We start from the raw sequence: 25,380 nt of genomic DNA on the forward strand, positions 1-25,380 counted from the left end.
CTTAGAGATCATCTTGTCCGACCTGAAATTCAAATCTTGAAGAGTATCAGCTCAACTCCAAACCCGTCCGGGCCTATGCATCTCTCTTTTTAAGCGAGACCGGCTAAACACCGGATCCCCTCTCCAGTGTTTGAGCGCAAGATGAGCAGGTCCTCAAGATGGGTGTAGGTACTTCTAAGAAATCATCCAGTTTGTCCCTCTGGCCACTCCTGTGGTGCCTGGGAGTCAAAAATCTAAGTTTTGCTTCCAACACGTTGAGAAGCCACAACCGCTCTCAGTAACGATCCTGATGCCTCACCGCACCTACAGAAAATCCTTTTCCTCATTTGATAGGACATTCCTGCTCCCTAGAAATCGCTCCCTTTGGTGGAGCAGCAGCCGCAACCCCTTGGCTGCCCCCAGTCCTCTCCAGGGCTCGCTGGGTGGGATTCGGCCAAGGGTGGCTTGAGGCACGTGGTGACGAGGGGACCGGGGAAGAGATCCTCGCCCTGCGAGCCCCTCAGACCAGAAGCGACCCGACCAACCCCCAGGCAGGCCCCTTCCTGTGAAGTTAGAGACTCGATGATCCGGCATGGATCTCAGTTCATTTAACAAGCCCCTCGACCCCCCCCCAGCACCCGCCCCCCCGTTCCTCAGAGGCCCGCCTCTCCTCAGGGGTCCTGTATCCCCCGGGGTCGGCGACTGACGACGCTCAGAAGGCGAGAAACGGCTCCCTAAGCCGCTCGCTGGGTCCCTCTCTCCCCACAATGCACCGGGGCCAGCAGGAAGGCCGCTCCGACCCCTAATTTTCCCGCGAATTCAGTTCAAAGAGGCGGCCGGGCCCGCGATCGGCAGCGCGCACGGGCCAACCAAGCCGCGCCTCCGCGAGAAGCGCCTCCGCGTGACTGACGGGGGAATCCGCGGGCCAACAGGCTGGGCGGCCGGGCGGCGCGCGCTCCCGCCGGCCAATCAGAGCGCCGGGCGGGGGAAGTGGGCGGAGCAAGGCCAGGCTAGGGTGAGCGGTCTCCCGAGCGGAGCGGGGCTCTCAGGAGGAGACACTTTTTTTTCCTCCCTCCTTCCCTCCTCTCCTCCTCCCTTCCCTTCCCCTCTCCTCCCCTCTCTCCTCCTTCCCCCCTCGGTCCGCCGGAGCCTGCTGGGGCGAGCGGTTGGTATTGCCGGCGCTTACTCTCCGGGGCCGCCCGGCGGGTAGCTGGCGGGGGGAGGAGGCAGGAACCGCGATGGCGCCTCAGAAGCACGGCGGTGGGGGAGGGGGCGGCTCGGGGCCCAGCGCGGGGTCCGGGGGAGGCGGCTTCGGGGGTTCGGCGGCGGTGGCGGCGGCGACGGCGTCGGGCGGCAAATCCAGCGGCGGGGGCTGTGGAGGCGGCGGCAGTTACTCGGCCTCCTCCTCCTCCTCCGTGGCGGCAGCGGCGGGGGCCGCGGTGTTACCGGTGAAGAAGCCGAAAATGGAGCACGTCCAGGCTGACCACGAGCTTTTCCTCCAGGCCTTTGAGAGTGAGTGTGATGAAGGCTTTGAGGGCAGGAATCCCCACTCTTGCAGCGTTAGGGGGCCGGGACACTCGTGCTGGGACCCCTTTCCTCGCCGGGAGTCGGTTTGATTCGGGAGTGGAGGGCGAAATTGAGGGGGCCGTTCCGCCTTCCGGGGTTACGGCTCGAGGGGGCCTGAAGTCTAGGGCCTTTGGAGGAGGTGGACTAGGGGGTCCAGGTGAGGTTCGTGCCTCCCCGAAGATTTACACGCGAGCTGAGGCATGGGGCCCCGCGTTGAGAGCAGGCTGCTTTTTAGGTGGGGAGGTCACAGTTGGACTGTACAGTTGGATCTACCGTCAGATCTCAGGACTAGTTCTTGCTTTCTTTCATGCCTTCCGTACTATAGAAGTACAAGGCTGTCGGTTGTAGGTTTAGAGGAGCGAAATTAAGCCTGTGAAGAGAGGAGTGCAGTAAAATCGACCCAATTGTCATTAGTCTGAAATGCCTTCGCACTAACTTGGTGCATTAACATGGCACCTTTTGATGCTCTACATCTTTCACATCTTTCCACCCGTTTCATGGGTACGTAAACTGAGACAGGCAGTGTTTAAGCATCTTATTTCTCTCTAGACGATTTCGGAATTCTGCCCGTTTGTAGTTGTCTTAATTTCGGCACATTTTCTTATGTCAGTTTCTGTTTTTAAGGTCTGTTTCGAGGGCAAAGCTACGACTTAATTTGGGAAGGGGGGCAAGGTGTCTGGAAAGAAACAATAGAATATATAAGAAATGTCATGACTATGAGTAATTTGAACTGTTCTTTAATGAATACTGCATCCTGATTGTTTTCCTCTTTGCTTTTGTATGGATGTTGTAATTTGGATGATCTTTAACAGCTAGATATCTTACAGAGACTTGAATAAACTCAGCTCTACCACTCAACGTCTTTATTTACAATTTTTTTGTGACATATGTTAAGGGCATGGTATCAGCTGTTCTTGGAAAGATGTATTACGTTGTTTAATACCCTTCTTTCATTCTCTCTCATTAGTGCTTCATGAAATTCTAATTGGAATTTAATACAAGGAATTTCGGTTTTTTACTGAAATTAGTATTGAACCTGCTTGAGAAAGATTCACATTATTCTAGCGTTTGCTCAATATACTTTCAGAAATCTGGAGAGGCTTTCAGTTGGAAATATGGTGGAGAACTAAAGCACAGTGATGACAGTAAACATACGTGTTTGCAGCCTTTCTAAAACATCTCATCTCCTTTTAGTTTATTTGAAACTAAAACTAAACTAACTGAAGATTAAGTGGAAATTTAAAAAATTCTTTCTAAATGTGAGAAGACAAATCCTGCAAGAAAGTTTTAGCTGTTTTGCTTTTTTGGATGAGTCTACTTTAGAGAGATGAACTGTCATTAAGAGTTAGATATGGTCACAAAACAACTTGATTCTTCTCTGATATTGATCTTAGTTTCTGAGAAGTTTATATGCTTTGATGTATTTACTAATATAGTTAGTCATATTAGGTCATTTTTGTACTGCTTTATTTAAAGAAACATAATACTAACAGGTCATTAATGTAACTGGTATTATGGTACTTGGATGTAAAATATTTTCTATCTGTAACCTAAGTCCTTTATAACAGATTTTAACTAAACAGCATTAAAAACACTTTGGGAATCTATTATTTTAAAAATATGTGTTGAGGTAGTATTTACATACTGAGGTAATATTTACACTGAGCAAAATAGAAACTTGAACTATAACTAGCAATATTCATCGAAAATTTTAGCTAACTTATGTCTTGGATTTCACTTTGATTATATCTGTATTAGGACATCTGTCTAGGTAACGGTTTTATTCCATTTCGGATGACTACTGTACAGATTTTTGAAAAGACCAATTAAAAAGTGAACATTTTATTTTGTTATTTGGCTTCAATAAAGAGTTCTTTTACTGAATCCAACTACCTCATTTTAGCTACTTTTTAGAAGGCGATAGGTTATAAATAGTTTAAATTAACTAAGTTAAATGAATGTAACTACTTCTTTTCAGTTCTGCATACAGACTGGTTTAAAAATAGCTACCTTAGAAATGCAAGGTTTAAGAACTAGATTGTAGAGAAACTTAAATTTAAAGTAAATGTAGATGCATTTTGTGAATGTATGCTATAGATTGAATGTCTTTTGATCTAATTGTGCATACTTATTTTCTTGATGTAAATATTCACTACATAGTTTCCATAATAGGTTATTGGTTTATATTGGTTATAACATGGGCTGGGTTGGTATTTTCTTAACAACTTAAGTAATGAGTAAATTTAGATAACTTTGGATTTTGTTTCTGTTACCTAGAACCAACGCAGATCTATAGGTTTCTTCGAACGCGAAATCTTATAGCGGTAAGTAATCAACAAAATTTACTGATATTATTTTTTTCCTAGAATTTCACCTATTTAATTTTAATATTTTAACTTTTTTTATAGCCAATATTTTTGCATAGAACTCTTACTTACATGTCTCATCGAAACTCCAGAACAAACATCAAAAGGTACATTTTATGAATCTTATTTCAAGTTGTTCAAACCATGTTAAAATTTTGTTTTAAAGTATGATTTCTAATGAAAGATTAAATATGAAAACTGAGGTGAAAGAGTGAATTGGTTGCAACGTGATTTTTAATAGTATCATTTTTGTAAATCCCAATTGATTGCCAGTTTTTTCCTAACAAAAATGATTTGGTAGTGGAGTAAATGAAGTGATTTTACTGACTAATGTTTTTTACTCTGTGCTAATAGTTATTTTCAAGTTTGGTAGAAGTTGAGGATTTAAATATTTACTAAAGGGCTCATGGGAATTATCTTTGATACATAAATTTAACAGTTAATGTCTGAATATTTCTTAAATGTTCTAACAATAAAGAATTCACTTATATGATGATAGGTTCAGAAAGTCTCATTTTATATCTTTGGTGGTTGTCTTATTAAAAGGGAAATACTTTTGAAGTCAGTAGGAGGAATGTCTTTAAAAACTTCTTAATCTTAATCACCTAGTCTTAAAGTGGAATCTGAAGGTGTCAGCTTGTTTTTGCTTTGTAACATTTAACCATATATAATTATAGAATGGTAGTTTCTTGTTCTGCACCTATGATTATTTACTGAGCATATCAAGTGAACAACTTTAAAGGAGAGAACCTCTACTAAGCATTTGGTATTGTTATAGTCTTGACTTAGTAAAACCATTAAGCTTTTCAATAAACTTTGAAACTAAACTCCTTTGGAGACTCCTACTGGTTATTAAATGAGCACCGCGTTTTTTACAGCGAGACATAGTTTAGCTTTGTAGATATAGCTAGATGTATTTTGAAAGATTGAAACGTTAAAACTATTTGTCATCTGGTAATCGTTCTGAATCGAGAGAGAGAGAGAGAGAGAGAGAGAGAGAGAGAGAGCGCGAGCGAGCGCATTGCATTTAACGGGTGAAACCTGCCAGGTGCCTAAATAACTAGGAAGAAGGTGATGGATTAGGCAGCAGAATTATGTCAGCTCTTTACCTGTCTACTCTATGCCGGGATTCAGGAAACTTTTTCTCTAAAGGACCAGATAGTAAATATTTTAGGCTTTGTGGTCCAGGAAACGGAATTGAGGATATTAGGTAGTATGTAGGTACTTATACAAAAAGAGAAAATGAATATCAACAAATTTTTTTATTGATGAAATTCAAAACATAATAATTGAGTGCAGTGGGGTTTTTTTTTCCTTTTCTTTTTTTTGGGGGGTGGGGGGGTTGCTGCACGGCTTTCGGGAACTTAGTTCCCTGACCAGGGATTGAACCTCGGCCCTGGCAGTGAGAGCGCCAAGTCCTAACCACTGGAGCCAGGGAGTACAGTGTTTTATAATATGTGCCTACTAGTGAGAAATGTGGGATTCTTTTATTTTTGTGGGGTGGGGTGGGAGGGATAACATTTAGCCTAATTGGGATTTAGAGTTAGTATTCTCTGTTATCAAATCACTTGCAAATGTTTTATCTGTAAAAACCATTCTTAGGTCATGGGCTGTGCAGAAACAGACCACAACAGTAGGCTGGATTTGGCCAATGGTCCATAATTTGCAGACCCTTGATTTACTCTATAAAACTAGGAGAATTTGATTAAGTAGTAAACTTTCTCTTTTAGTATTTTTAATATGGAAGATCAGTTACCATCTAGAGGGCTTCCCTGGCAGTCAAGTGGTTAAGACTCTGTGCTTCCACTGCAGGGGGCGCAGGTTCGATCCGTGGTCAGGGAACTCAGATCCTACATGCTGAGGTGCGGCCAAAAAAAAATGTTTTTTAAGTACTGCAGTTATCATCTAGAATGCTGCCCGATTTTTTTTTTTTTTTTTTTTTTTTGCGGTACACGGGCCTCTCACTGTTGTGGCCTCTCCTGTTGCGGAGCACAGGCTCCGGACGCACAGGCTCAGCGGCCATGGCTCACGGGCCCAGCCGCTCCGCGGCATGTGGGATCTTCCCGGACCGGGGCACGAACCCGTGTCCCCTGCATCGGCAGGTGGACTCTCAACCACTGTGCCACCAGGGAAGCCCCTGATTTTAATTTTAAAGTGATAAAGTGTTTTCAAAATAAATTTGAGTTTAATCCATAAGTGGATTAAAAAATATACATCATATTTGTTTATTAGACTATTTGACTGCCTCGTTGTGGGATACATTTCTGTTGTCTGCTAATGAGTGGAGGCAATTTTAAAAGCATGGCAGTAGAAATGAACTTTCTTAATTTAGTACCCCTTAGGTAAAAAATTGTCCTTTTGGACAGTTTCGAAGCAGTTTGCCAGCCAAGAAACATACACATTCCATTTAGTTTACTTCCGTATAAAAATGCATTAGGAATCACTTAATTCTTTTGTTGTATGCCTGGCGTATATAAGACAATAAGACTGATTTTTAACAAATTACACTACAACTTAATATCTTCAAGTGAGCACTGTCCTTTTCAAAGTAGTTGGTGACTTTGGAAGGTGATGAATTTAGCCCAGTGATTGTGGTCTTTGTTCCAAATGTTTTTGGAACTGCTTTTACAGAATTGCTTTTAGTACAATCCCTTTGCTCAGAATGTTTTTGGAACTCCTTTTGTACTGTTACACAACAACATAATATTCATTGTTGGAGTACACTTATCACTCCTTTTGAAGTTGTACAAGCAGGTGTAACATTAAATCTGATATATTTGTTAAACTTGCCTTTTACTTTAGTTGCACTTCATAGAGGTATTCAGATTCTGTAGGCTGACACTACACTGGCACAGTGGAAATACTGGTGAGGACAACGGCATCTTTTATTGAATCCATTTTAGTAGGTTTTATGTAAGCTGTTTCTGAATACTCCCCCAAAAATTTCTTGAATTTTAAGAATATTCTCCTTTATGATGACCTTTTGATAAGTATTTCCCTTGTTAAATCTGAGCTATAGTAGCAGTACCTTTCTAAAGAAACAGAAATACTTGGTGTTGGGAGGTGGGGCTGCTTTTGTATAGTTGCCTATACAGTTTGTTTTGTTTTTCCTGAGGAATGCTGGGTTACCTGTATGATCTATTCAAATGGTTGCTAATATTCAGTTTTCCTATGTACAACTCCATAAAGTTGGAAGAGGTGAACCTTGTGACCTACAGTCTTAAGTTTTCTTCCTACAGACAGGGTTTCTTCTTAATCCTTACACAAAGATAAACATTATTCTAAAAAGTTTTCAGTAACTTTACAACCCTCCTCAGTAGTACATTTCAGTATTTATACCGAAAAGATCTTTGTAACTAGCCTAAAAGAATCCTACATTTTTCTTCTTCTCTCTTATCTATGGAGATTGAAAATGTATTGCCTGCCATCCTTCATAAAGTACTCCTTACTATGCTTTATTGGGTGAAACTTTAATATTGAGGTTTTCAGTGACTCTGAAGGTAAAGAGAGAAGCTTTTTTATAAAAATCTTTTGTTAATGGAGGCTGTTGATTCACCTGAAATATAGATCGTATCAATTCTGCTCTTCCTATCAGTGTTTTACTACAATATATTTACATTAACATTTCTCTACTGATAATTTTTATTATAGTAATTGAGTACAATAGCTGTTTTTGAGGAATGAGCATATTAGTAATTTCTAATATCGGAATTCAAATTTTACAAGAATACATGACTCTTTCCAAGTTCTAAATTTGAAGAAAATCTATGAGTATAAATAGAAATATTTGTTTCCAGTTAACATACATGGATCTGGTTTTCCAGCCTCTAGAAAATGTATATAGTAGAGCACCTTCAGAACTAAGATGAGGCTTGTTCTAGAATCCATTCATTCTTAAAATGCTTGCTAGGGATGTGGTTATTCTTAATATAAGCTTCTATATTATTGGAAATTACTTTTTTCTCTTAAGTTGTTAAGTGAAAAGCTGATAATTCTGTTATGATTTGATGGGTATGTCCTTTAAACTTCAAATTTTTTTCATGATGGTGACAACCATCTCTTTAAAATGACGTACTTAACTTTAGCCATTGCTGCTAATCTTTGAGGGTGTTTTACTAACTTCATATTTGTTTTATGGAATATCCATATTTGTCAGGTTACTTAATGGAAATATGAGTGTTTCAAAGTATACATAATTTGCATTTGTTTGGCTCAGTCCAACAAATGCTTGAACACCTACCAAGTATAAGGCAATATGCCAAGCACTATGTGGCTTTCCTTGAAGAAAACAAATCTCTGCCCTTCAGGAGCTAATAATCTAGTAGAAATAAAATATTGATGCAAGTTTCACATTTAGGAGACTAAATGTCAAAATAAATGTAAACCAAGTGCCATAGGTAGGGAAAAATCACTCTGGTTTGGGAATAATTACAAAAGGTTTCATGGAAAAGTTAGCATTTGAGATGGGACTTGAAGGCTTGTTTGCTGTATTACAACATACGCTGTCTGGATAGTATTCATTGTTATGGCTAACCATCCCATAATTTATCTTATTATAAATAAAATCAGATCTCCAACTTGCCTATTATAGTGACAATAAAGTGTAATTTGTTTGTTTTTCCCAGTTGAGAAGTGATTATTTTGTTTATCTGTTTCTTCCAGGAAAACATTTAAAGTTGATGATATGTTATCAAAAGTAGAGAAAATGAAAGGAGAGCAAGAATCTCATAGGTAAGATAACCTATAAGTTTACATTAAGTGACATACTTCAGGAAAGAGGAAAAAGTACAGTGATCATTTTCCTAGTGCTCACCTCAATATTGTAAGGAGTTAGAATGAACCTTAGATGTCAGTTGGTCCAAACTCATTCACAAATCAGGGATTACTTCTTCTGTAGCATCCCTGGCAGAGAATCAGTTCTTAAGCCTCATCTTGAATATCTCTGATGCTGGGAACTCACTGTTTTCTAAGGCAGTTCTGTTCATTATTGTTTTTCTCTACTACCAATTTCTTGCATTCTGAATCAAAGTTTTTGTAACTTCTGTAGTTAGTATTAATCCTACTACCTCATCTAAAGAATGATGGAGACTCATTTATTTTTATTTATTTATTTATTTATTTATTTTTCTGTGGTATGCGGGCCTCTCACTGTTGTGGCCTCTCCCGTTGCGGAGCACAGGCTCCGGACGCGCAGGCTCAGCGTCCATGGCTCACGGGCCCAGCCGCTCCGCGGCATGTGGGATCTTCCCAGACCAGGCCACGAACCCGTGTCCCCTGCTTTGGCAGGCAGACTCTCAACCACTGCGCCACCACGGAAGCCCCAGAGACTCATTTTTTATGGTATACTCAATGTATACACTAGGTGCTGTGCCAGGTGCTTCACAACATCACATCTCTTCTAAGTAATCATCTACAATTCTGAGAGAGGCGCTCTCTTTTTTTTTCCCGTCTTGTCCTTGCTCTTATTTACATCTTTCAGGCAAAATATTCTTAACTTTAGTTTATATTTGAAATATGTTTATCACATGATAGTTTCAGAAACCTGGCCCTTTGGATGGAATCTTATTGTCTGTTTTCACATGTGTTACCCAGAACTAATCCCTAAATGTTCTGACCAGCCTAATATCTGCCTAGGCTACACAGTATGCTTCCATTCCTCGACAGTATGCTTCTATTTATTCTTTCATATGTAAACTAAAGAAAGTTGAATATTATTCTAAAGAGAAACAGGGACGTGGGTGGTATTTGTTTATTCATTGACTACTTTTAGGAAGAATGTAGAACTAAAAATACTAGATATCAAAAAAAATGGAATTGGGAAAATTGCCACATGGATTTTTCTTTTTCTCTTGAAGTTTTAAATCATATCTTACCAATTTAGATAGGATGTACACTGACTTAGTGATGCTTCATTTATGCTTTCTCATTTTTGTGACTAGTATAAGATGTCATTTTTCAATTGCTTTTATTTTAAGTTCGCCTTTTCAATTAGATTATTTTGTTACTGGAATTTCTTTATTGCATTTAAAAATTTTTGTATCAGTATCTCGCAGTCTTGTAGGACTGAAGTGTAATTTATATTTCCATATCTAGGCAATCTTGATTTGTAAATAAACTTTGATAGTCCATTCCCAAATCTTTACCTAATCTATTATTGCCCAAGGAATACCTTACAATACAGGTTTATAAAGACTGAGAATATTCCCAGCTATGCACTCTCTATTCTTTGCTTGAATTTCTATTCCAGATCATTGACTGTTCACCTACCCTGGACAGAGCCTTTGGGATCCTCAGGGCCTTTTTAACTTAAAGTATAAAGCTATAGTCAGAGCCTGATCTGACATCCTCACTTCTTTTCTCCTAAACACCTTAATAGTTTGCCCTCCAGGTCTTTCAGGGCTCATGTGAGAAGGAAGAATGAACCAAGAAGAAGAAAACTTGACCCTTTTCTTCATCTTTCCCATCAGGGTTCCACCTTCATCCCTGCTAAACCTTACTACTATCTCCTTGTGACACTGGCTTTGATAAATATTACAGAACTTCCTTTATAATGTGTGTTGTGAGGAAGATAGATTATACTGGTCAGTTCTCTCTGAATAATCACTCACCCAATAATTTTATTTCTTTCGACCCAGTGGGTTCAGTAGCTAGGCCAGTACTATAAGAGGGGTATTATTAACCAACTCACAGAAACATCAGAGGGTTGCATCGAATTCCTGCTTGTAATTTTGAAAAACAACTTTTTCATTCTTTAGGATCTAGCTGGGACCAGTAAGTTGGTCATTTCAACACCCAAGATCTTTTTTTTTTTTGAAACAGACCTAACTCTGTTGGAGCTGACCATGCTTATTTAATACCCAGTGAGGCACTTTAGGCCCAGGAGGTACTGAGTTACTGTACTAGGTGCTTCAACCACCCCCCTGGCCCCCATCTTTATGAATGTCTCATTGTTGCTCCCTGAGTCACTAAAATTAATTGAGAAATTGCTTCATTTTAAGTTTACCCCCAAGGCCCTATATTATTAAATTTCTTCAGTGTATTTCTCATCTCAAATTAGGCACAGTTGGTTTAGTAGACCAATAGGTCTACTAAACTTATCACATAGGATTGTAAGAAGTTCTCTAGACACCAGTATATAATGCCAGCATTGTAAAACTTTACTTGTAAAATCTATGGGCAAATTCTCTGAGAGAACAAAATAAACCTTTGTTGTTCCATGTCGTTAATTAGTAGATGTTAAAATCTTAAATCATATACAAAAAGGTATTTCCATCTATATTTTTATTCTTTACCATCTCAAACATAGAGATCTTGTTCAGTTTAATTGGATCCTGGGTCTGTTCAGTAGCTACTATCTGGATGTCTTCCACTGGAACTCATGTTCTTTTAGTACTTCCACAGTTTTAATGTCTCCACTCTCAAACCCAATGTATTTCATTCTCAAAGTTCCAGGAGAATATCAAGCTACCCCAAATTACTATAGTACTACAGCCCAAAGCTTAGAACAGTCAAATGCCTGACCTGTTTATGACAGTTGTAGTGACTTATAAACAAAACCAAATTCCTGGCATTGTCTGTGCAAAATAAAGTTGGTGTCCCAGGATCTTTTTTGTGTTTTATACTCTAGATGTATATTTGTCTTGCTTGTCGCAGATAATGGCAGAAATTTATTAGGGGAAGGAGCCGAGAGAAGAAAGAAACATGGGACATTTTATGGTTTTCACTTCTTTAAGGTATCCAGTTGTGACAATAGACCAGAATTGCATTTGTAACCTTAAAACTCAACCATAACACCCACCAACTATGAAGATTGTTTCTTTTCTTGAACAGTGGCTTCTGAAACTCCACGACAATTAGCAAATTTTAGAAATTCATAGTGGTCACACTATTTGACCAGGTTTTTCACATAGTCTAGTGACCAAACCTTTAGTCTCCAGGTTTTTCCTAATCTTTCTCCTTGCTCTTTTGGTGTGGTTATGTATATTTAAAATATCTTTATTTTCTTTTTAGGATTTCTGATATAATGCCTTATATTCTATCTTCTCCGTCTCTTGTTTCTGGCATGCCAGTATATTGTGGGTTTTGAATTTATTTTGAGTTTTGACCAAGCACCATGGTTTATTGGTATAAATCTCTGATCTTTGTGTAGTTTTCTGTTCTAGCAGGATCCCAGGGGGTCTCTTGGGCTATTAATCCTACCAATTTTGGAATTCTCTAGTCATATCTCTTGTCTTCTAAGTGCATCTCCACTGACTGAAAGGTATCATGAAAAGATTCCCAAATTGGAATTGCTTCCAAGAGTATTTCCTGTGGTCAAATTAGAAGCATTTCCACTTAATCATTTTCTGTTCCTGGTCCACTGTTAGTAGCTGGAGAAATCCCCTCCAAAGGTAACTGAACTAGAACATCTACTAGATATATTTTCAAACCTATGTTTTTAGTAGGTTGATAAGGTAAAGTACCTTTCATCACTTTTTGTTGTTGTTATTACAACCTAAACTTTTGAATTAGTAATCTTCCTTTTATTATCTTTTTGTACTGTAACAAAGTTTGGGATTTTTTTCTGGGATTCCCATTTCCTTAGTGTACCACGACCCAGACACTATACTAAGTCCTAGGGGATATAATGATGAGCAAAACAGATGAAGACCTTGCCTGTATGGAACTTATCGGCATTTAGGAGAAAAAGACATAATTGTATAATAAATATAATTATAAAATAAGTGCTGGGAAAGAAAAATGCACATAGGGAAACTATGGGTGTATGAAGCAGGAGAATCAGCTCTTGTTTGAAAGTTGGATTTGGGAACAGTGATGTTCAGTGAGGGCTTCCCTGAAGAAATGAGCTGAGATTTGAAACATGAATATAGGAGTAAAATGGGGATAGAGGGTGAGCAGATAGGTGATTCTCGTTAAAGGGAATATTATACATAACCTCATTTGAGGCCAGAGTCGCTGACTAGAGAGAGTAGGGAGAGTGACATTTGATGAGGCTAGAGCAGATGGCCATGACCAGATAATGCAGAGCTTCGTAGGCTATTTAAGGATGTTGGTCTTTATCCTAAGAAAGCCATAAATTATTTTAAATAGATATATTGCATTTATGGTGTTTCCCTAGCCACCTCTTTTGCAGATACAGCTGCATTTTTAAAACTTCAAGCTGCTTCTTAAGTTGATTGTCTTTTCCACCATAATAAGATCTGATGTCTTCCTCCCCTTTCTCTTTTTTTTTTTAACAGTTCCGTCTTGATTGTAAGTTTTGAAGTTGTTTTCAAATCAGCATTTTTTCAAACTTAAGTTTTGTTCGTTTTTCAGAATCTGGGCCATAGATTTCTTTGTACATACCTACTCCTGAAGATGCCTTATCATTCACCACTGAACGTATAGGATTCTTAAAATCTAAGTATTTAAGAACAAATTTTTTTCCCCAAAACAATCATATCTCTATTGACTTTCTTTTTTCCTGAATGCAGTGGCTGTTTTTTCACTCTTAAAGAAAATAAACAACTTTTAGAAACAGCTCGATACATAGTCTTCGGTGTGTAGCAATATACTAATAAGAACACTAGTCATCTTAACATTTACAGTTTTCATATATATTATGTATATGTATACATATATACACTATATAATGAGGCCAGATATAATGAGCCCAGATAGGAACAAATTTTTTAAATGTTCCTTCTTGTATAATCTTTGGCTTTACAATAATCCCTTTATGTTCTGTCTAGGATACTTCTGGGAGGTGATTCATTTATATGTAATGGACTCCCACCCCTCATTCAACTTTATCTTCTCACTACAAAGTGTTCTCATCCTTAGGTCTGAACCTGGAAAGAGACATTGGATTCCAGAATAATGGGCTTGATGCAGTCACCAATTCCTCAGCTTTATAATACATCATAGCATGAATGTAACAGTGTAGATGCCAAATAGCTTATCATCACACTTGGGCTATTTTGAGGTGATACAGCCATGACCCTAGAAATGAAGCCTTACACCTGCCACTATGAGATTAATGTGTACAAATTCAAGGTACAAATCTTGGTTTCTTTCCTGCATAAAAATGTTGGTCCTTCTGTGGGATCTGGCTGTTCTTAAAATTTGAGTTTCCTCTCATCTCAAAATGTTAGTCCCTTATGAATTTAAATTTACTTAACCTTGTTCTGCAGACTTCTTTAGAATTGTCAGGTACTTGTGTTTAGAATCTTATCCCCAAATTTCACATTCCCCCTCTAGTTTCCTATTGCCATATTGCTTGCTTCCTAAGATACGGATAGGGAACACATCACAAAGATGAACCAAATCCTTATCTGATATCTTATCTTGATCATCTAAGCTAGATCCTTTGCTGCCTAAAACTAAATAGGCCTGACCGTGTTTCTTTCTTCCCTTCTTCTCATTCCCTTCTTCTGATCCAGTTTAACCAATTAAGATGTGGACACAGTAGCCACAAGAGAGGGAAGAGGGTAAATCAGAAAGGGAAAGAAAACTGCCCTTTTTCCTTGGACTCAGCCATCAACTAGGCCTCATTGTTACATTTTATTCTAGGTACATATCAAGAGTGTTTACTTTTAGGAAGGGAAGGAGGAGGGGAAATTGTGCATAGCAAATCACATTCCCGTTTGTTTTTTAAGTTGGTAAATTGAAATTTGGAATTCCTTTTCTCAAAGAAACATTATAATGGTGGCTGAATGTGCTTGCCATCTTATTTAACTTATGTAGCAATTAAAACTGTGTCTCAGACCATCCTTTGGCGACCTTTTTGTTTGTTTTTAATTTCCAGTCTTTTGTAGATGGATACTTTTGTAAATGTACTGATCACATACTTGGATGTTATGGCAATGTTACGTTTTTATGAAAGTGGTTAAAGTCTTACTCTCAACTTGCCTTGTGGAATGGTAACAGTTTCCCGAATGACCTCAGTTTGCAGACCACGTTTTGAATAACACTAATTTAAAATATTTTCTGGGGTAGATCAATGCAAAGTATTCCTGTCATTTCACAGTTGGAACTTAGAATCGCATTCCCTATAAAAACAATGTAAATAATATTATAAGTACTACAGTATAATGGGTCCTGATCCCTAACCTTAAAAATCTTATTACTCTAGGGAGGACATCATTATCCTTTTGAAAATCATTTGTTGAGTGCCTTTCTGTAAGAGACTGCTAGGTGCTAAGGACACTGATATGTCAAAAGAGAATGTGTGTGAAAAAATTGTGACAAAAAAGTGGTAAATACAAGTGCTTGTAAAGGAAATTAAGCTCTGGGATGTTTGGGGATGGGTCTTTGTAGAAGAGGGAGAGGGTATTTTGATGGATTGTTTAGTATTTTATCCAAGCCTCACAATCTTGAGAGAGGTTATCTCATTTTATAGATATCAGGTCACAGCTAATAACTGGAGCCAGAATTCAAGCTTGGATTTTGTCATCCTATTCTTCTTTCCTGTATATGGCTTTAGTAGAGGTAAAAAGGAATGGGAACCATATTACAGACAGCAGTTAGACAAAAGATTTCGCAGTTGGGGACCCATTAGAAAATTGGAGAAAGGAATGATTCATACAAAATCACTTTAAGAAAATTTACCTGGCCTTAGTATGTAGGTTTAACTGAAGCAACTAAGAATAGGATAGACTGGGCTTCCCTGGTGGCGCAGTGGTTGAGAGTCTGCCTGCCGATGCAGGGGACATGGGTTCGTGCCCTGGTCCGGGAAGATCCCACATGCTGCGGAGCGGCTGGGCCCATGAGCCATGGCCACTGAGCCTGCGCGTCTGGAGCCTGTGCTCCGCAACGGGAGAGGCCACAACAGTGAGAGGCCCGCGTACCGCAAAAAAAAAAAAAAAAAGAATCGGATAGACTGGTTGTGACTAATGGATTATCTTCTAACATGGAAACTGTAGAATATTTCTTTCAGTTTTGTTTTGGAGTTTCCCCAATTCTGCATTGTAGATTACATTTATGGAACAGTTTTGATAGGAAAATGCCAATTATCTTTTAGTAAAATGGCATGTAGATTTCATAGATGGTAGATACACTTTTTAAAAATCAACTTTGGGTATAATTAACATTCAATAAAGTACACTCACCCTAAGTATATTGTTTGAGTTTTGACAAATGTATGCATTCGCACAAGCATAACCACAATTAAGATACAGAACATTTTCATTACCTTGAAAAAGTCCTTTGAGCTCCTTTACAGTTGATCCCCTTAATGTACTTTTTTTTTTTTTTTTTTTCTTTTTTGTGGTACATGGGCCTCTCACTGTTGCGGCCTCTCCCGTTGCGGAGCACAGGCTCTGGATGCGCAGGCTCAGCGGCCATGGTTCACGGGCCCAGCCGCTCTGCAGCATGTGGGATCCTCCTGGACCGGGGCATGAACCCGTGTCCCCTGCATCGGCAGGCGGACTCTCAACCACTGCACCACCAGGGAAGCCCTGTACTTTTTTTTTTTTTTTGAGGTATGAATTATATGCAGTCCAGTTCACTCTTTGGTGTATAGTTCTGATGCATTCAGTCAGGTAACAACCACTACAATTAAGATAAACCCTACAGATTCCCTCATGCCCTGTTTATAGTCAACTCCCCACTCGCCCTGCTGTGTTTTTTTTTTTGAAATGTATCTGATATGTGTCAGAAAGTAATATACATGAATTACCTGTTTTCAAGGATCCCATTTTCTTTTCTTTTTCTTTTTTTTTTTTAAATGTTGGGGGTAGGAGTTTATTAATTAATTTATTTATTTTTGCTGTGTTGGGTCTTCATTTCTGTGCGAGGGCTTTCTCTAGTTGTGGCAAGCGGGGGCCACTCTTCATCGCGGTGCGCGGGCCTCTCACTATCGTGGCCTCTCTTGTTGAGGAGCACAGGCTCCAGACGCGCAGCCTCAGTAGTTGTGGCTCACGGGCCTAGTTGCTCCACGGCGTGTGGGATCCTCCCAGACCAGGGCTCGAACCCGTGTCCCCTGCATTAGCAGGCAGATTCTCAACCACTGCGCCACCAGGGAAGCCCCCCATTTTATTTTCTTGATACTTAAGTTATAGTTGCTATTCTTAGTTTTTCCTTTCTATGTTTATGCTTTCTAACTCTGCTTGAACCCTTACCTTTTTACTCCACCAGAGTCATTTTGCTCTCTACTGATATCCTAGCATACTTTTCTTAGTATCGTTCTAGAAATGCCCTTCAGGACCCCCACCCTGTGGTTTTTTTAGCATACACTTTCATAGATTACCTCACTAAGAAAATAGAGGCATCCTCACATCTTCTGTTGAAATATCTCACTTACCTCCTGTTTCTCTAAGAAGAAGAAGAGTCCTGGGCAAAGTTACAAAGCTAACCTCTTTATAATATGTCCTCATTTCCAGTCATTACTTGTTCCTTAATGCTCTCTTGCCTCAAAATCTTTACATAACTCTTCCCCTCTGATTATAAGAATGCGTAGATTGTCACCATCATTAAAAAAAAAAAAGTACCCTTTATTGATCCCTATTGCCCTTTTACTGCTATTTACTTTGATTCTATAGTAAATTTCTTGAGTAAAAGTACTGCTTCCCTTTTCCCAACATCTGTTCTGGAAAGTTATGAATGGCTCCTGATCACGAGATAGATTGCTCATTTTCCAGTTTAAAGGTACTACAGAAGCCTGTTGATGTTTTTGCTTATTCTATCCCAACTTAATAGTTTTTCCATTGGTAGTGATTATTTTTCAAAACAAAAGGATCATTATAGTTTATGCTTCCTTTTCATTGCTTCTAAAACTAAAAGTGAAAATGACAAGTTGAAACAGTAAATTACAAATCTATAGCAGATTTGTGATTGTGTATTTCATCCCTAATTGAAGTAGAAAGTGATGGTTCTGCATCATTTGTTAGGAGGCTGAAATTCCGTAGCTTGAAAATACTCAAACACTTTTGCCTGGATTCAGCTACCGTTTTGACGGGTGGGAAGGGAAACCTGTCCCCATTTTATAGGTAGAACACTAAAGCACAGTAAATTATCTTGCCTCTTATTTGGTGGTCTGTTTTTTTCTGCCTTGCTTCTTTGGTGTTTTTGTTTTTATTTGTGTGTGTGTGTGTGTGTACGTATGTGTGTGTTTTTAATGTGTATAAACACAGTTTTGGGTGTCATACTTAACAGGGAGAGCATGGAGTCATGGGCTTGAACAGAGTTAAGAATTAGACAGCCAAATGTTTATAAATTAGCTGAAGTAGCTTTGATTTCAGTGTTATATTTTAAATTTTAGGTTATTTTTATTACAGAATATTAAAGTGATAAAATTTTTTTGTTCTGTTTAGCTTGTCAGCTCATCTGCAGCTTACATTTACTGGTTTCTTCCACAAAAATGGTATGTACTTAAACATATTGGCATTCTAACAACAAAACACCTTTGTGACTGAAAAATAAAGTTGCATGTAAATTCATAAAATTATATTTAATGGAAAAGATGTTGATGTTGATAATTTAATTTCTCTTTAGTGGATTCCTCCAATAGTTTCAATTATTGCTTTATTTGGTCAATGGTGGGATATGGAGGAGGTAACTTGCAACTCATTAAACTTTAAAAGTAGTAGTTCTTAAATTTTAGTGTGTGTAGAAACATTTTGACAGTTTGTTTGAAATACATATACCTGGACCCTACAGGGACTCAGATCTTGCAGGGTTTTGGTGGAGCTTAGGAGTCTGCATTTTAATAAAGCACCAAGTTAATTCAGAAGTTGGTTGTCTGAGGAGCAAGTTTTAAGAAACTCTGGCTTTAAAAAAAGAATGTGAGAAAAAAAAAAAAGAATGTCAATATATATGTGTGTAACTGAGTCACTTTGCTGTACAGCAGAGGCTGGCACAACGTTGTAAATCAACTACACTTCAATAAAAATAAATAAGAAACTCTGCCTTAAAAGTTTTTAAAAATTGTAGGTAGACTTTATACATAAGGTTGTGTTCATCGCCTGGTTTTCTTATTGCTGTCTTGCTGTCTTGCTGTCTATTTAAGTTTTAAGTAGATTTTTTAATTGTTAAAATAATCAGTGCTTTGTGGGATCATTCTTGAAGGTAAATGTTAGCTTCATCTGGCTCATATCTAAATAGATGAAATTCCAGCTCTTACCGCTCAACCGTACCTTTTAGGGCTCTAAGTATTGCAGTTTAAAAAATGCTGTGTAACATTATCTTACCCAACTTAGAGCCATCATCTTTCCAAAGATCGTAAGTGGAAAATAATGGGAAGGACTTGTAATGAAATTAAATTTCGTAGATTTTTTATTTCCAACGTTTTTCGAACTTTAAATTATAAAGACTTATGATGAGAATTGTAATTAATTGCCTTAGAACCTGGAATAGGTGAAGAGTCTCCTGAGTAGGACCCTTTTCTGCATATACATTTTGAGTATTTTTTTAATACAATAATAAGACAACTGAAACAACCACTGCTACCAATGGGATATATCAATGTGTTAGATATTATATAAAGAAAATTATATAGTCTTAAATGTTAATTCATTAAAAGAGGTGAAAGCATACTGGGTAAAGTTTCAGTTGGTTTCAGAATGGATAAAATGCCTCTAGGCTTGTCCATCTTAAATTTATGTGTGTATCCTTTAATAATCATGTAATGGAATAAAACCTTTATAAGAAACAGGTTAAGTTGGTCATCCTTGGTATTGTTTAGTAAGAAACAAAGTTTAATAATAAGCAGAATGGTTATATTAGAACAGTTTGATAACTAGTCAGGTTTTCAATGTAAGAAATTTGAAGTCTGGTCATATATGTATTAGCAGCTAATGTAACTTTACTTCTAGTTTTGCCTTATATCTGGTCTATTTTTTTATATAGAAGTAACCTCAGTAGCATTTTCATGTTTTTTTTCCTCCTAAATCATTTATAATCATCTTGTAGAGTTCATATTTCTAATCATTCATCATACTTGGTCTTCTGTGATACTTAAAAAGTACATGAGCTCTAATACTTTAGAAGCTTATAATTTGAATTTTATAGGTTTGTTAGCCCTTTGTTCTCAGGGACTTCTGTAAAACATATAAATTATTCATCACTGAAATCATTGATGGATATTAATAGAATAATACTTAGTAATTAATATCATTTGATTAATTAATAGTAATTGAATTTACTTGAATTAATTAGTTGAAATTAACTGGAACATGGTACGATAAACTTTTTTCCCATCTACATGACAAAAAAGTTCAAAAATTGCACAAATTCACTTGAACTTTATTTTCTTGATATTACTGAAGTAAATGAGAAAGTAAACTCTGTTGATACTTCTATTTCCAGAAAATAATTTCCCATTATAACTTTGAAATTAGTGGAAGTTGGAAAGAAGCAGATATATTGCCTCCCTTGTCTATTCAAGGTATATTCGTAGTTTTTTTTTAAGATATAATATTTTTAAGAAATCAGGATAGAAAAGCAACATCACAATCCCTAAAATATGATTATTTTTTCTTTTGTTTTTAAATGAAGACTTTTGTTTAGCAATTACTACTTGAGACTGCTTAGAATGAATACACAAAGATTATTAGGGTACTATTTTCATGGTGAGTATTGTTCAGAGTATTTTTGTTACTGCATTTTAGATATTCGGTTATTTTTTGGTATATTAAATTATTTTTATCCTGGATGCAACTTTCAAGAGACTGATTGAAATGTATTTTATGTATACACCCTGAGTAAGAAGAATGTTTTCAAGTAGAAAGAAGTATTGTCCAAAATCTCAGAACAAAAATTATTTTATTTCTGTATATGTTTATGGATTTATTTATAATACATAGAGAACTATATAGAAGTACATAGTAGTTTGATATATTAGGAACTTAATGATGAATGAATGATTAAATATTTAAGTTTTTTGGACTATTAATGCCTTTGGGATTAAAGACAAGCTGTAGGGAAGTATTCTGGAACCTTAATTTGCAGAAGCCTTTGTTAGTTCATTGATATAGAGAATATAGACTATTACTTTAAAATTAAATTTCCTAAACATTATAAACCAAGAGATTTCCCTAGGTAGTAAATAATATCTTGATTTTTGCTATCCCATTTAGGCATGTAAGTTTTATGTTTAATATTTTTTGAAAACTTTTTTTAATCCCTTTGGTTATAAGTTTTGATCAAATCAAAGAGCCTTTTAGTGGGCTTCCCTGGTGGCACAGTGGTTGAGAGTCTGCCTGCCGATGCAGGGACACGGGTTCGTGCCCCGGTCCGGGAAGATTCCACATGCCGCGAGTTCTTTCCAACTTCCATGGGCCTGTGAACCATGGCCGCTGGGCCTGCGCGTCCGGAGCCTGTGCCTCGCAACGGGAGAGGCCACAACAGTGAGAGGCCCGCGTACCACAAAAACAAAAAAAACAAGACAACAACAACAAAAAGAGCCTTTTAGTTTAAATATCTGAGCATTCAAAATGAAATGAAATATGTAAAATAGTAACCAGTTCAATTTAAATGTATCTTAAACTAAATAATTTTTCTAATAGATTTTAGAAGAAGGAAAAAAATTTAATGTTTATTTTGTGTGTTACCTCTCCTGAACTATTTCATTTGTGCTTTCTACTAAGAAGCCTTAACTGTATTTGTCAAATTTGAAACTGATTTTGGGAAAAAGGAATGAGTAAACTTCTGAGAAGACTTCATTATAGGAAGTCTTTTTTGTAAATTCTCAGACTTCTTAGGAAAATGAATACTATTTTTTTTTAAATAGATTTTAATCACTTCTCGGCCTTTTGGCTAAGATCAAGTGTAAAATCGATTTTAAAGTATTGATTTTCTATTTAGATAAGCCATCACAAAATTCAGAAAATGAACAAAATTCTGTTACCCTGGAAGTCCTGCTTGTGAAAGTTTGCCACAAAAAAAGAAAGGTAATGTATAGGATTATACTGGTAGATGAAATGGAATAATTTTTTTCATTGAATATGTTTATGCATATATATTGTTTATGCATATAAACCTTAAAAGCTTTTAAATATGTTGATGGCTGAATTGTAAAACTGATAACGTCTTTTGCCAACCTCCCATATCTTCATGTTTTTTCTAATCTGGCTGTAGGTATCTGCATAAAACTTTCTGTTACAGGAGTATGACAGTGAAGGGAAGAAGCTGTCTTTTAGCACCTTAGGACATAAATTCATTTGCTTCCTGCCACTCCAGTCTCTTAGCTTATTTGTTTTAGCTATTTGTACACATTAATGTTTTAAATAAGGGCTAAGAGAGAGTTTTTCCCAAAAGGATTATCTTGTAACACTACTCTCAGGCAAAGAAATTTCTGTTTCTAGCATTATCAGCCATTAACTTATAAATATATTGCTTCAAATTTTTATTTATAAGATGAAATCATTTCACCATAGAAACAAGTATTATGGTGGTTAAATTTCCTGGGCAACCCACCAAAGCCAACAGATATACTTTTAGTAGCCTTAAGTCCTTGGGTATTTTAAGAATGGGAGGGAATTCCCTGGCGGTCCAGTGGTTAGGACTTCATGCTCCCACTGCAGAGGGCCTGGGCTCGATCCCTGGTCGGGGAAGTAAAAGCCCACAAGCTATGTGGTGAGACCAAAAAAAAAAAAAAAAGGAATGACCTGTGTAGAGGTTCTGATTGCTCATGCTTTTCCAAAATCAATCACAGTAAGGTGCTATGGTGAAAACTGTGCTAGAGCATTGGTATGTAATAGACCAAGGTGATGGGAGACAGCAGTGTAAGTACGTATCAAAAACTCTATAAAGTTAGTTAATAATACTCCACGCTCCCACCCAACCCCATACACAGCAAGTAGTGATGTGAAAATTCAAGATAATATTATTATTTAGGCAAAAAAATGTGCCTGTAACTATAGTACGACCCTTATTGTGTTAAAAAAAATAATAGGCGTAAATGTTTCCTTCAAAGGATATATACAACCAATTGCTAATATTAGTCTTCTCTGGAGTATAAGACCTGGGGGGTGGAGGAGACTTTTATTTTTCTCATTTTATATTCTTGTAGAGCAGAATTTTAAGACCATAGCATGTATTCTGTTTGTTTTTAAAAAGAAGTTACCTAAAATATGTACTATATTTTTTGTTAAAAAGGTCTTCTGCATCTTGCAATTTTTCAACTTTGCTCTTTCAGCATAACTCTAGTTATAGAATTACAGAACATTACTCATAAGATGATTAATGTTACTTCTTATAAACAATATATTTAAATATATGGATTTACTATTTCTCAGTGTTGTTGACAATGGGGTTATTGTAGTAATCTTTTTCATTTCTAATAGTCCTATCAGTCATTTTATTAAAATAGAATATTTAAGGGGAAAAGATTAATTTACATGAGTTGTAATATTTTAAGCATGGTTTTAGTTCTATATTTCTAACTTAAAACTTTCAGATGACCATCAGCTAAATATTAGATATACTATTATATCATTATTTTCATTATATTGAGGATATCCTTAATTGTGCTAATATTTGAAAGATAGCTGATCCAAATTTTCTTTTTGCTTCATCACAATTTTCAGACGTACGGTTAGAATTTTAGCATGCCATTTGGAAATCATGGCCTATACCATATTTCCTATAGCTGTGATTAGAGGTTTTATGATAATTCTTACAATTGCATATGCATAAATAAATATAATAATCTTTGCCTTTGCAGGATGTAAGTTGTCCAATAAGGCAAGTTCCTACAGGTAAAAAGCAGGTGCCTTTGAATCCTGACCTCAATCAAACAAAACCTGGAAATTTCCCGTCCCTTGCAGTTTCCAGTAATGAATTTGAACCTAGTAACAGCCATATGGTGAAGTCTTACTCATTGCTATTTAGAGTGACTCGTCCAGGAAGAAGAGAGTTTAATGGAATGATTAATGGAGAAACCAATGAAAATATTGGTAATTTTTATTTTAATAATTTTACTAGATTTTGTTGTTGGAGATTATTAAGGTGATCAGTGAAAATGATTGAACTAATACATCTTCGTAGTATTCATAATTGTGTACAGAATATTCCTTGTTTTAGTTATTTTCATAATTAGAGGAAAAATGGTGCAGAACTAGAAATAAACGCATGTGTTCTAATAGCATGGCCTTTACTTATTTGCAAATCTCTTATAGTCTAATGAGATAATTAATTTTATGGTAGATAGGCCTTGCTCTTAGGCTTTTGGCTATTGTGTTGTACTATGTATTTAATCTGTAAAATTCTCATTGTATGATGAAACATTTCATGCAGCAAAAAAAAAAAAAAAATATATATATATATATAGAACACTGGATGGAAAAGACTGGTATTTAAATTAGTCTCTCAGCAAACAATGAATTCATTCCCCCCTCAACATTTTATTGTGAAAATTTTCATACATACAGAACAGACAAAAGAATTTGGTAGTGAACACCTATCTACCCACCACTTAGAGTCTACAGTTAACATTTTATTATACTTACCATACATCTATCCTTGTATCCTCCCAACAGTTCTGAATCCACCTTTGAGGTAATCATTCAAACAACATATAGGTGCTGGGGACACAAAGATGATTAAAAAATCCAGTCCCATCTTCCAAAGGCTCATAACCTAGAGTATGGAGATAAAGATAAAATATAATTGCAGCTAAATGATATGTGGTATAATAGAGGTATTTGTGAAGTTCAGGGGAGAAGCACCTTGGAAGAAATAATCTTTGAGTCTTGAAGTATCCTTTGAAGTTCCTGGAAAGTAAACATGAATGAGGAGGGTTTTTTTCTCCTTGCCTAGAAATAAAGATCATTCTGAACAGAAAATAATATTTGCAAAAATGTGGGGTTAATAATGTCAGTATCAAAAAGTAAGGACATAAGGTTGAGACATAAAGTTGAAGAGTGTTTGGATATTATTATATTGTAACTTAAGTTTATTTGTACCTCATTTGGGATTAATGTAGTATGTTATGTGAAGGGACTATATATCATAAATATGTTTTTGCTTGAATATTTGATTCATGAGAAATGTTTGTCAAATTCAGATGTCAATGAAGAACTTCCAGCTAGAAGAAAACGAAATCGTGAAGATGGGGAAAAAACATTTGTTGCACAAATGACAGTATTTGATAAAAACAGGTAATGTTGATGGACAAGCAAGGCTCCCATGTTTTAGAAATGTTTTTATTTTGAAGCAGAATATAGTGGTGATACTATTTCTTTGCCTTTGTTTCTCTTTATTCTTATGGATGAAAAAACAAATTTGCAAATACTGAACTTTTCTCTTTATCACATAGAAAGCAATAAACACAGATGAGGAACTATTTGAATGGCTCAGTTAAGATTGTTTATTCAGCAAGTATTTTCTGAGTGTCTCTTCTTTGTCAGACATTGTTTTAGGCGGTGAGAAGGCAACAAAACCCCTGCCCTCATGGAGCTTAACTTCTAGTGGAGGAAACAGACACCACCCCCCAAAATTGTATCAACTAATGTCACTTAGTGGGAATGCTGTGAAGAAAAATAAAGAGAAT

General features: G+C 36.9%; 1 protein-coding gene across 1 annotated transcript in view; it reads left to right on the forward strand.

The window, feature by feature from the left end:
- The first annotated feature begins 952 nt into the window (after window positions 1–952).
- SUZ12 (SUZ12 polycomb repressive complex 2 subunit) overlaps window positions 953–25,380 on the forward strand; it is a 39,648-nt gene continuing 15,220 nt past the window's right edge. The window contains exons 1-8 of the mRNA XM_082604125.1: window positions 953–1,491; window positions 3,823–3,869; window positions 3,954–4,018; window positions 8,574–8,642; window positions 18,203–18,252; window positions 21,693–21,778; window positions 23,554–23,785; window positions 24,895–24,988. Of these exons, the coding sequence (XP_082460251.1) occupies window positions 1,218–1,491; window positions 3,823–3,869; window positions 3,954–4,018; window positions 8,574–8,642; window positions 18,203–18,252; window positions 21,693–21,778; window positions 23,554–23,785; window positions 24,895–24,988 (917 nt within the window). The 5' untranslated portion in view covers window positions 953–1,217. The remainder of the gene's footprint in view (window positions 1,492–3,822; window positions 3,870–3,953; window positions 4,019–8,573; window positions 8,643–18,202; window positions 18,253–21,692; window positions 21,779–23,553; window positions 23,786–24,894; window positions 24,989–25,380) is intronic.

The sequence above is a fragment of the Mesoplodon mirus genome (genome assembly GCF_964341445.2).
Source record: "Mesoplodon mirus genome assembly, chromosome: 18".
Taxonomy (NCBI): Eukaryota; Metazoa; Chordata; class Mammalia; order Artiodactyla; family Ziphiidae; genus Mesoplodon; species Mesoplodon mirus.